The following is a 12,039-nucleotide window of genomic DNA, read 5'->3' as shown; positions in this document are numbered from 1 at the left end:
TTGACAAGGAAGAGGATGGATGGAAAGATTTGACGAGAAAGAAAGAGGATGCAGTGCGTGATTTTTTTTTCTTTTTTTCTTTTTTTTTTTTCAAATCATAGGACTGACGACTCCGTTAGTAGAAATTCCTAACTTTTGGATTTCTTCTTTAAGATGGGCATAAAGAGAAACATGACAAAATAAGGAGCCCATCCTATATTTCTTTCTCTGCTACCCACCCCGTATAATTTTTGTTCCAAGACTTGGCCATGGCTTGGTTGGTGAACTGGATCTTTATCTTAGATCCAGCATAATCCGTCGGTTCGACTTTTCTTTTGAGTTAGATGTCCTTAAGCACACTTGCAACATTTATCAACATTCATCTATAAAAAAAAAAATAATTGAGCATCTAGGGTTGCAATTGGATCATGGTTCAAACCTAATTGAGCCATGTCAGATAATTACAAATGGTTGATCTGAACGAGACCAATAATGAATCCAAAACATCTGTCCTTTTGACATGGACAGCCCACAATGGATCTGAGTGTTTAGCTAAAATCCTCCGAGCCACACTCAAATTAACCAACAACGAGATAGGTTCTCTTTCTCATAATTAATTGTCATTTTTGGGGTTACCTCAAATTGACTCTTTTTGGAGGCAGATGACATCCATAGTTGCATGATACTAGAGTGAATTCATTTATGAAAGTAGAAAGGCAAGGTCATGCAAAATGATAACTTTGGTACACTAGCTGCGATGATTGACAAAAAAATATTATTTTTTGATAATAAAACGAATATATTACTATTTTAATCAAGAATTTTAAATAAAAAATTAATTTAATTTTCAATAGTGCTAACCAGCAAGGTGGTAAAATCTCTCATATTTATATAAAAGACTGGATTCATTCAACCTTTGCTCCATTATTTGGCTAGGCTTTCACTCATCTTCGTATTTGTCTGCCCATGAGAGAGAGAGAGAGTAACTTATAGGTTGTAGATGGACATGCTTTGAAATACTCACTTTATCCTCGTTTTCTTTGGATAAGATCATATTTTGGATCTACTCAAGAGGGTAGGAGGTCAAATATCAACCAAGTAGTGTTCAGTTCGAAATTTGACCAAACTAAAATTAGTACTATATGTTTGTCAACCCGCTCCAATCCTCGATTTCAAGAAACTAGCTAGTATTGTTTTATGATAAATTTGTATAATTAATTATTAACTTGAGTTCTTAATGATGAATTATATGCGGTTGTTAATTAATTCTATGAGGAATATATATGTTGTCAATGTGGTTGCATAATATATGGAACTTCCCTTCCTTCTCCTTTAAAAATCATAATTAACAAAAGGGTAATTTCAAATAGGCACTCCTAGAAACTGACAGGTAGTTGGAGCACTCAAAATGAATTTGTGTATATATTGTAGGACCATAAAACAATGTTGTATTTGAAAGTTACTGGAAAGCCAATCATATAATTAATGGTAGTAATTTGTATGGAAGAAAATTTTTGCTTTTGTAGGAGAAAAGGCAAACTTTAAAACCTCCATCTTATGCCTAGCAAGGCATTAGGCTGTGGCCACAGCTAAGCTACTATCCAAAAATAAAGTTCATAAATGCCTTTAAATAAATTATGGACTAAGACCTGTCCTGGTTATCATACAACTCTCTTTAGCAACCAAAGCTTCTTGGATGATTGTATCTCAAAAATCTAGACATCAATAATTGTAGTATCCATATTTCTCCCAGCTCCCTTTCTCTTAGGAAAAACAAATTATCTTTAACTAAATACTAGTGAATTACCACTTCAAAAAAGGACATACCCTCTTTATTGTTTGGATAAAAAGAAAGGAGGAGCTGATATTTTGCTTTATTAATTTTGAGAAGGCTTTGTATTTATTAATTCAGACATTCAACAAGACAAGGCAACATAATTGCAAAAAATGGCGACCCATCCTCGACTCACCAAAAAGCTTGGCTAGCAACAAAAATTGATGCCGTATCATGCTAACTATCAAAACAATCCAAGCTCATACTGGATATTTATCTCAATCCTAAGCAAATATAAGGAGATAACTAAGCTAAACATGAGATTTAATTTGACTTGCTTGGATATTGGCCTTTTTTTATTTCTTTAGAAAATAACAAAAATGTTTAGCATATACACATAGAGATGCCAACCAAGAGAACATAAATCTTGTTGGCCACTCAACTAGCTCGCTAGCCAATCTTGAACATGTTAACTTTGGCTCAAGGTTGAACACCCTTCTGATATGACCAATGACCAAAATGAGCAATCCATGAGTGAAACATTAGTGCCTAAAAGGAAGGCCGAAATATACCTTTTGCAACGATCTTATCATTAGATAAGCTTTTCCTTCATTTTTCCCCCCTAACAAGATAAGCTTTTCTTTATATTCCACATAGATAATAGATTGTTTCTAGCTCGATTTTTTTTATTTTTTCTTTTTATCGAAGCACCTTTCAAATAACATTACCAATAATTATATTCAAAAATATTTTCTTTTTAAAAATCATAAGAATATTTTCCTTTTTTTTTGCTAAACTAGGGAGTTTCTGATAAAAATATTTTTGTAGGGCAACACCAGTTACACCCTTAGAAATCGCACTATTCTATTCTTTCCGTGTGGGATTCCTCCGCTTAAAGTCCGGACGGTTTCCCAACCCTCGCAAACAACCCATATAAAAAGAAGCCAATTCACATGAGAACAAAGGAATGTACGTCAAAGTTTATCCTTTCGGTAAACAGTTGACGAGATAAGAGGGATTTGGTTAAACTGACCGAGAGTGACCAGATCTCTCTCACACGCACACCTTCGAACGCCCGACTTCCTACGCTGATAGTAGGAGCTTGGCTCGCTCAAAACCAAACTTTATCCGCCTCTCTCCATCTCTCATCTATTATCTATCACTCCGTCTCCTGAAATCTCTCCATTCTTTTCTCTCTTCTTTAGACTTGGATTTCTTTCTCTTTTTTCTTCTTTGCATTAGATTATAAGAGGGGCTAACTTCTAAGAGAGAGAGAGAGAAAAAAACTATGAAGATGGATCAAGACCGGTTGAGGAATGCTCATAATAAGTATGTAAGTGCTCATGCTTTGTTCAGGCTATTGGCAGGTGCGACCACACTAGCTGCAGCTTTGGTCATGGGCTTGAACAAAGAAACCAAGAGTATTGCTGGATACCAAATGGTGGCTTCTTACAAAACATCTCCTGCCTTCGAGTAAGTTTTTATGTGGTATATTTTATCAAATCTATAAGTTTGTGATTTGTAATCATTGTTTATGTTTTCTTACTTTTCTTTCAGGTTCTTTCTTGTGGGGAATGCGATTACTTGTGGGTACACAATAGCTTCTCTGCCTTTTGTTTCCAAGCTGGTGGAAGGCTACTTATTGGATCTGTTGGATCTGGTATGCCATGTCTTTTCATTGTCTTGCTTGCAGTAAGGAACATAGAAAGCTTGATCTTTAATGTTGGATCTAATGTTTTAAAGGAAGGGCTTGAGACATCTATACATACATACATAAATACATACATACATGCATACACACACACCCACACACATATAAACACATATTTCCTTTGTTCTTTTTTCAATTCAATTTTTTAATAGGTATTTATATGGTTAGAGATCCATGAAGCACGTACACAAAGTGCAACCAAAGGGAAATCCAATCTTAAATGCATAGGAAAGAGAGTGAACACAGAAGACAACCAGACCAGCATATATAAGATCTGGCATTTTTTTTTTTTTTTTTCAAATCAGGGAAACAAAATTTTGTATATGATTAGAAATAATTCTAAGTCTCCCGCAGGTGAAACGTGCCTAAGTACCATATTTTGTTTGTTTATTTATGTGTTTATTTGTTTAGAAATAATGATGGGAGTACAACCCGCTGCAATTGGAGAACTAAAATGGATGCAGGGCTGTAACTTAGTTTGCTAAAATATTTACTTCCTGTGAACTACATATGGCACAACTTTTTTTTTTTTTTAGAAACATATGAAAAAACTTAACCATGACGGTTACTTGAGTTTTTTTTTTTTTGAAAAAAATATTTATTTAAGAGCAATGGTGGGAGAGCCACCAAATATAATCACTAAAGTTATTTAGAGAAAAAAATTCTCAAGGTTCAGACTTAAATTGACGTTCGGAGTATAAAAAAGAATTAACTCCTTTACATACCAGAAAAATGATTCTAGGTATAATAACCCGAGCTTAAAACAAAAACTACTAGGACAAACATCTTCTTGAATTAAATTCCAATGTGAGCATGTATGTGCACCCACGCAATGCCGTAGTTCGGAGCATTGCTAAGCTAATAAGGCAATTTAATTCCATTGAAAATAGATTTGCATAATTTTTCTATCAAATTAAATTTAAAAATAAAATATTTCCTGAACAAATAAATAACAGATGGGGCAGTGGTAGGAGGTTAAGATGGTTGTCAAATAAAGTAGACTACATAAGTATTTGCACATGTTCGATCGAGTCTATTCAAAATAACTTTGTGCTAAAAAATGTTGATGAAAGTAACATATTGTTGGTTGGCTTAACCAAATTTTGAAGAGTTTCAAGTTTCCTTCCTGCTTCTTTTTTCACTTCCATGAAAATGCCTACTCACATGGATGGAATCTGAGATGAATGGAACCTTTATTGCAACTAATCTCTCTCCATAACACAAATGTCAGGGCATGTGTGTGTGTCTCAAAATTGTTACAATGGGACAAGAAAAGGGAAGGAAAGATCCAAGCTAATACAGATGAAGTTTTCTTTCATTTTATTTTTATTTTTGAGAGAGAGAGAGAGAAGGGGAGGGAGACCTATCTATTTATGATTAACTAGGTGCAGATATAGATACATCATCAACCTTGAACCCAGAACCTCTGGTTGTTAAGCAAAGAGGTGTGACTATGGGGATAAATTAGAAAAGCTTCAAGCAACACCAGATGCAACTCTTGGTAGAAGGGAACGAGGACTAGTAAAAAGCCACATTCGAATAGCTGCACCAAGATTTTGATGTTTGTGGTTATGGTGTATGCAGGTAAGTTTGGTTCTTTTGATGGCCTCAGCTTCGGCGGCTACAGCAATAGGCTACCTGGGGAAGGAGGGGAATGATCAAATTGGATGGATGAAGGTGTGTCCCTACTATGAGAAGTTCTGTAACGGGGTTGCCATCTCTTTGGTCTTCTCATATGTCGGCCTTCTATTCTTGTTACTCATATGCGTCCTCTCTTCTGTGTACAAGACCAGACAAAGCAACAAGTCATGAATCCGAGGTCCACAGTTGAGGAAAAAGAGGAAACAGAAGATCTTACAGTCTGTGTTAAACTTCTTTTTAACTTGCAAACAATTGCCTTCCAGAAATTATGCATGCTATTTCACCTTATTGTAGTCTAAATTTATGATCCTGCTGCTTTCAACTTAGGGAGTAGATTTGTAGTCTGTTATAAGAGAATGTTTGCTTAGGGATGATAATCTAATGGCTTTCCATCCACAAATTGCGATGAGAAAAGAGTTGAATGAAATCATTGAGTTATGAAGCTCTAAGGCAATGCATTCCATGATCATAAAAGCAGCAAATACAATAGTATTGTTTACAACAAAAAACACTCAAAACCAAGGAGAAATTTTTTGGTGCCCATAAATCAGAACCTGCTGATCAAGATTTAAACCATTTGTCTAACTGTGGGTTTAATGAGAAGACATGCTACACAAAAGGCAGTCCCATCTTTATAACCAATGTTTTGTGATTGCGAAATTACATTTACCCAGAAGTTCAACAAAGCCCAGTTACTTCTGTAAGGGCAAATTAATGAAAGAGATGAATCTGCATTACAACAAATACCATATATAGGAAATTGCTGCTCTCTAAACAAATTCATGGAAGACATAAAAACAAAGACAAAAAGAAGTGATATACCAAGATGGCTCCATCAGAGACCCATCTAACCACCATTTCCAAGATGTACAGCATCAGTAGACTTCACAAAACGACCCTTTACACGTTTTCTGGTGTCTGCTCTTGCCTTCCTGGACTCATAGCGGATATGCTTATTATATCTGTAGATTTCAGACAGAAAAATGTTGAAGAAGAGAATCATCTTAGTATCTAACCAAGCATGGATTGTAAAAAGAAGACTAAAGGAGAGGGAATAAATAAGAAAGTTAATTCCATGCCTGCGAGTTTTCCTTTTTTCTTTGTACCGTAGCATGGCAATGCCCCTGTTCTGGGCCAGCAACTCACTGTCAACTTTCTTGGTTTCTTTCACTGTTTCATTACCTAGAAGGGGCTGTTCTCCAAAAGATATTTGTCTTGCATTGCCACCAGGTCCAGAATTATGTGAAGCCAAACACAAAGGCCTAACTGTAGTTGATGCATCATTTCCAGAGTCTGTTGGTCCATTGGTGGCTGAATTATTAGAATTATTATTCCACTTGCTGGTTGTGTTTACTGTGCTCAGCTGGAGAAAAGAGAATGCACGGCAAGATAAAAACCCTAGGATGTTATCAATTAAGCAATACAGGATGTTCAGCTTTCACTGTCATGTATTAGCTGGTGTTGGATGTCATGTCTACCACCTACTACCAACTTTGCATCATCACACTCATGAATTGGTAATAAATTTATAAAGTCAGGTACTCCTATATTTATACACTTGCAAGAATTCTAGGATGTACAGTTTGACATGCATGAATGTCTTATGCTCACTATATAAAGAACTTGAGAAATCTTTCTTTAGTTCATGCATCCTCACCGAGATCGAAATTGAAGAGCTGACTTGTGATTTAATTCTGGGAAGACTATGCAGAGTGGTTGGCAACAAGGACTCAAAGATAACACTTAGGGTGGCCAGTATGTGTGACTTCAGATAAGAAAAGTTTTGAGTACTTGGGGCAGATTTACTATTTTTTGTTTTGGTACAATAAATAATAATTTAATGCATTCAAGTCTCAGAAATGAGTTGCAATTACTGAGCCAGAACAAATTTGAGAACAATGACCTGGCTTGAAGCCCTAATTCTTAGAACTCTAAATGGTTAACTCAACAGGTGTTGGGCAAAACCATGCCTGGGCCCATTCATGGTGCTCATTATGTGTTAGTACTAGCGACCTTGATGGTTGTCAAGAGAGTAAACCACGAAATTGGAATGATGAAGGGAAATTTTCATTTGGGGCTTTGAATAGCACATGAAAACCATAGATTCTCATGCATGCACTCCGGCACACAGAAGCACAGAAACATATAACCCAATTTTTCTTTTTGTTTTTTAGAGAGAGGGAGGCCCTAAAATCCTGCACACCACAAGTAGTTCTTTATGACCTAAGAGCTTGCAGCAATGCTTCATTAGGAACTGAATAGAGACTGGCAACATTACAGGAATTGTGATGACAATACGGAAACAATAATGAAACTATAAACAATATATAAGGCCTAATGCTACAGCTCTCTAATGCAGGTCAAAATTATTAGTCTTGTAATATCAAAATAAACAACAGTTATAGCTACTAGCAAAATGTATCCATTTTTTTACAAAAAAAAGCAAAATGTAATATTTTATTATATTTTAAAGATGCCAGACATTCTGAATCTAATTAGTAATTACTTGCAGTATATAGAAAATATAAGTACAAGTTAACTTACATTTTGAGATGGTATGTGGCAGATATTAGAAGACGAGATATCCTCATTTGCCAAAGGGCAATTTGTATCATATATGTCTTCCAAGAGTTTTGTAGTTGCAAAGGTATTTTCTTTGAGAAGATCATTGTAATTTTTGATCATAAAACCTCCACTGTTTGTATCATATCCAATTTCAAGTGCAGAAGGCTCATCATGATCCCTTGATCTTCCTAAGTTTAAATCCCATATCTGCAAGGCAATAGATATAACATATTACCAATTTGAAGATGTCCAAACACTAAGAATACACTTCCACAAGTTGATTATAGATCAGGGGTGCATGTAATGACATGACGAAAACAGCATGAGGACAAACAATAGAAAGCTGCAAAAAAGAGAAACAGAGATGGGATGAAAAAACCCATGAGTTTTAGCTGCAGATGCCACTTAACCTCTCATCCAAATATCAGAATTAACTATTTATCATTTTCACTGAAAGTATAATATATATATATATATATATATATATATATATATATATATATATATATTGATGAAAAAAGTATTTTATTTATTGATTCCGGAAAAATGAAAAATGTTTGAAAACTATGGCATATCCATTATCACCCTTATTGAATTGGCAGACAATAGATCGATAAATGTGCTTGTTTTCTTGTCAAAATCCAGTTCAAGATTTGAACATGGTATTGAGCCTTCCGTTGACTCCACTTGAACAGAATTGCACTTTGGATGGAACTAGTAACTCTTTTCTACTATTCAATTATTGGTTCGGCAAGTTATTAAATGTTACTACTGTGGCAATATTGGCAATGATTGCTGTGACATTTTACGATATCGACAAGTTCAATATTATCAGCACTGACTTCGCAATAAAAGAATTATTGAAAATCATTGCTTATCCTACTTATGTTAAGATTATATTCCTAGTTTTATTCTACTAAAATACTTATCCTTTAGTAGTAATCAAGTCTTATTTTTTAATAAGTGATAGTTATCCTCATCATTTAGTAGTTATAAAGTCTTATCTTTTATTGGGTAATAGTTATCCTTATCCTTGAGTAATGATCAAATCTTACCTTTTAGTAGGTGCTGGTTTCTGAATTTGAGTAGGAATCAAACATCTCACCATTGATGCTCTATTTAAAGGGACCACTGTGAAGGAGAAAATGAGAGTTGTCCTTCTTGATAAGTAGTGAGAGAGTTTTTTTTTGTGTGGTTCAACTTCTTAATATTCTTTCTCACTAAATTTTTTTCTTTTCTGTTTTTTGTTTGGTGTTTGTTCCAGCGTAGCATGCCGTTCTACAAAAAGCTCTTGAATCCAAAGGAAGAATTCACAAGACTAAAAACAATAATTGGTTCAAAGGAGACCAAACCTGAGCTGAGCGATCTGTCAGACCGCAATTCCACAGCAGATCCTCATCCTCCACAAGCTTATTCAGCTCAGAGCACTCCGCGGGAGCCAGCATGAGCAGGGAAGTGTACGGCATGGGCTGCGAGGAGCCCCGCATGTCTTTGTTCCCGCCGGCTGCCTTCCCACAATGCAATCTGGGGCCCGGGTTCGACGGCATCGAGGCCCCCGCCGAGTCCCTCTTGGCCAGCTCCGTCAGCTGCTGGAAAAGCGCCTTCTTTCCGACCGGGCTCTTGTGGAGCTTGGCCCCGGAGGGGATATACGGGGTGCAGGGCACGTACAGATCCCGGGACACCTGATCTCCGGCCAGAATCGAATCTAGCGAGGACCAGTTCGAGAACAGCTGGTCGGGGGTGGAGAGGGGAGGGGAGGCGGCCTCCTTGGCCGCGAGATCAACGCCACACGAGGCGGCGAGGTCGAGGGCGGAGGGGCAGCCGGAGAAGCCCTCGAGGGGGGTCCTGGGGTGGACGGCGCCGCCCCCACCTCCGTGGGCGTCCCCGTCGCAGTCGAGGCAGAGAGCGAGGCCGTCGGCGGCGCAGCGGGAGGCGGCGGGATGGGCGCCGCAGTTGTCGCAGGCGAGGGAGCGGACGTGCTTGCACGCCAGCGAGTTGGCGGCGTGGACGTGGCGGTCGCACGGCAGGCAGAGCCGGGCAGCGTCGGCGCGGCAGTAGAGCACCGCCGCGGCCTCTCCGCAGTAGTCGCACGGCAAAGTCCGCAACGATCTCTTCTCCTCCCCCATTTCCCTCCGAGATCCCGGATCCAAAAAAGAAAACCCTAAAATTGAGATCTTTCGAGAGCTCTCGAGCTGATATGAAGAGCCCTAACCTTTCTTCTACTCCGTTTGAGCTGCTTCTCTTCTTCTCGTCTCTCCGGAGAGGATTCGATCTGGAGACTCTCACCGGTTCTTCTCAAACCCAAAACCTAACACTACAATTATGGGAAGGGTAAACGAGGGAGGAAGGAGATCGAAATCCAAGACTTATCAACGATGCCACCGACTTCTCTCTCTTCTGTCTCTTTCCATATATTCGAAAGGAAGTGTGAGAACAGAGAGGAACTAAAGCCTCATTTGGTTCGCGGGAAGCATTTTTCTTCATAGGAATATGATTCTTGAGAAACAAATTTTTAGGAAGAGGATGCCTAGGAAAGCACTTTTAGCATGTTTGGTTGACCATAAAAAAGTGACAAATTTCCAAAATACTTATGTTTGGTTGGCCATCCACTTTTCTAGAAAAGTTATATATAATTTCTATTATGCCCTTAATAAAAATTAGGTTTTTAATGCCTCTTTAATGTTTCTTTAATGCTGAAGGGACTTTTTGGGAAAAAGTAAAAATGGAGTGATTTCCACCTCATAGGAAAGTAACTTTCCCATGAGGGAAAGGGCAATCGACCAGCTGTGTCAGGTCGAACAGCAAACGCTCTATAGAATGACGTGTAAGACTGCTACTGGGTGTCCAATGTGGGTCCAACTGCAAAGTAATGTTTGAGGAGAAGCCACGTTGTCGAACAGCGAGGGGAGCGGCGGAGGAGGAAACAGCGGAGGGGAGGAGGGGGCTGAGGGAGATATTTCGGGGGAATGAGTGGGGCCCGCGGGGGAAGGAAAATATCTTCGCTTTATGCTGAGCTGGCTGCGGCATCATCATCTCCCTCTGACCCTGTTCACCTTACGGCCGGTCAGCACGTGTCTCGCACAGATTTTGGACTTAAAATAATCTAAGGACGACAGCGATGCCATATGCATCAAGAAAACATATATAAAATGACGTGGCAGCTAACTATAATAGTATACAAATTTATGGTGCAAAAATTGAAAACACTTGTAAGGCACCTTTGAATCATGGATATGGTTGGAGAATCTTAGTGTATCATACCTTAGATGTCTGAAATAAGATGATATCTTCAGCTAGTAGGGTCGAAACTATGGTAAGCCAAAGCATATCCTATATAGTTTTCAATCTTTGTCATTATTGCCACCACCATAGGTAATGAATCAGCAGGTCTTGTGATACATAGAGCCTAAGTATCTCGGTTCGGCTGGTAAATGTGATAGAGAAAACATAATCGATGATGCAAATGTTAAATCGGGGCATTGTACATATTCTACTACAATTTTTGGTAGGTTATAATTTAATGAATTGACATGCTAAACCTCAATCATTCTACTAAGTTACAAAGTTTACAATACAAAATCATTGTAGACTTGCTGAGGGTAATAACATGTCTCTATCTTGTTCAAAAAGAGGGAAAATTTGATGGCTTTCTGGTCACTTCTCTGCCATATGACCTCACTGCTTTTGATCCCAGGCTAGGTAATACCAGTGAAATAGGCAATGGCAGCTGCCAATAGGTAAATGTTATTTAATGAAAACACTGCTATTACTTTAGAGATCATGTGATTAATTTCCATTCTATCTAAATAGAAGAGCAAATTTAGAGAAGCCACTAAACGCAATATGAAACATGGAAATAACCAATTGAGCTTTTTTCTTCTCTTTTTCTCTAGGCGATTCAATAGATAGGTTGGTGTGGGTTTAGAGGCTGGCCCTCTCTAGCAACAGGCTTCTGTCATACAATAACGAGGCAATATAAGTGCTTTTCTACTTCATGCAGCACAAGTTTTTTTTTACACTAACCATATATTTCTAGCCAAATAATTCAACCCATGGCATTCACAATATGAGTGAATAGTCGTAGACAACTTTACAATTTGCTTTAGTAACGTTCGCATTACTAAGGGAAATGCATAAATCATGATAAAGTGTAGGTTTGCCAAGCATCACAAAGTAGCTAATCATCTCCAAGAACAAGATAATTTTAATTCCCTTATTTTAGTTATTTTCAATTTTAAGATCACCTCTAGAATGCTTCTTAGTAAATTATATTGTAATATCTTATTTTACTTTTAACATCGCTCTATTATAATGGGAAATGGTTTGAGTTTTCTCTCATGGTTTGCGAAAAAAGGTCAGGTCCTTGCTT

The 12,039-nt window shown here is 37.8% G+C and overlaps 2 protein-coding genes across 2 annotated transcripts; one reads left to right on the top strand and one right to left on the bottom strand.

Moving 5' to 3' along the window:
• Positions 1-2,850: 2,850 nt before the first annotated feature.
• LOC103707825 (CASP-like protein 1F1) lies at positions 2,851-5,501 on the top strand. The gene is made up of 3 exons (XM_039128397.1): positions 2,851-3,226; positions 3,311-3,413; positions 5,049-5,501. The coding sequence occupies exons 1-3, from the start codon at positions 3,042-3,044 to the stop codon at positions 5,274-5,276; spliced, it is 516 nt and encodes a 171-aa protein (XP_038984325.1). The 5' UTR covers positions 2,851-3,041; the 3' UTR covers positions 5,277-5,501.
• A 214-nt stretch (positions 5,502-5,715) lies between these two features.
• Positions 5,716-10,094, bottom strand: LOC103707824 (zinc finger protein CONSTANS-LIKE 14-like). Its single transcript, XM_008792492.4, has 4 exons — positions 9,023-10,094; positions 7,650-7,877; positions 6,185-6,468; positions 5,716-6,067 (listed from the first exon to the last, which is right to left on the bottom strand). Exons 1-4 carry the CDS (start codon positions 9,794-9,796, stop codon positions 5,953-5,955), a joined length of 1,401 nt encoding a protein of 466 aa, XP_008790714.2. The 5' UTR covers positions 9,797-10,094; the 3' UTR covers positions 5,716-5,952.
• Between the last annotated feature and the right edge of the window lie 1,945 nt (positions 10,095-12,039).

Source organism: Phoenix dactylifera, chromosome 7 (assembly GCF_009389715.1).
Source record: "Phoenix dactylifera cultivar Barhee BC4 chromosome 7, palm_55x_up_171113_PBpolish2nd_filt_p, whole genome shotgun sequence".
Lineage (NCBI taxonomy): Eukaryota > Viridiplantae > Streptophyta > Magnoliopsida > Arecales > Arecaceae > Phoenix > Phoenix dactylifera.
This window is presented reverse-complemented; position numbering and strand designations above follow the sequence as displayed.

What these genes read in the sequence shown, in the direction of transcription:
- LOC103707824 (XM_008792492.4), bottom strand. Translation starts at nt 9,796, where the DNA reads ATGGGGGAGGAGAAGAGATCGTTGCGGACTTTGCCGTGCGACTACTGC. An exon ending in TGACAGATCGCTCAGCTCAG is followed by an intron (nt 7,878 to 9,022) that starts GTTTGGTCTCCT and finishes ATTGCCTTGCAG; the next exon opens with ATATGGGATTTAAACTTAGG. An exon ending in GAAAAAAGGAAAACTCGCAG is followed by an intron (nt 6,068 to 6,184) that starts GCATGGAATTAA and finishes TGAAATCTACAG; the next exon opens with ATATAATAAGCATATCCGCT.
- LOC103707825 (XM_039128397.1), top strand. Translation starts at nt 3,042, where the DNA reads ATGAAGATGGATCAAGACCGGTTGAGGAATGCTCATAATAAGTATGTA. An exon ending in AAAACATCTCCTGCCTTCGA is followed by an intron (nt 3,227 to 3,310) that starts GTAAGTTTTTAT and finishes CTTTTCTTTCAG; the next exon opens with GTTCTTTCTTGTGGGGAATG. An exon ending in TATTGGATCTGTTGGATCTG is followed by an intron (nt 3,414 to 5,048) that starts GTATGCCATGTC and finishes TGGTGTATGCAG; the next exon opens with GTAAGTTTGGTTCTTTTGAT.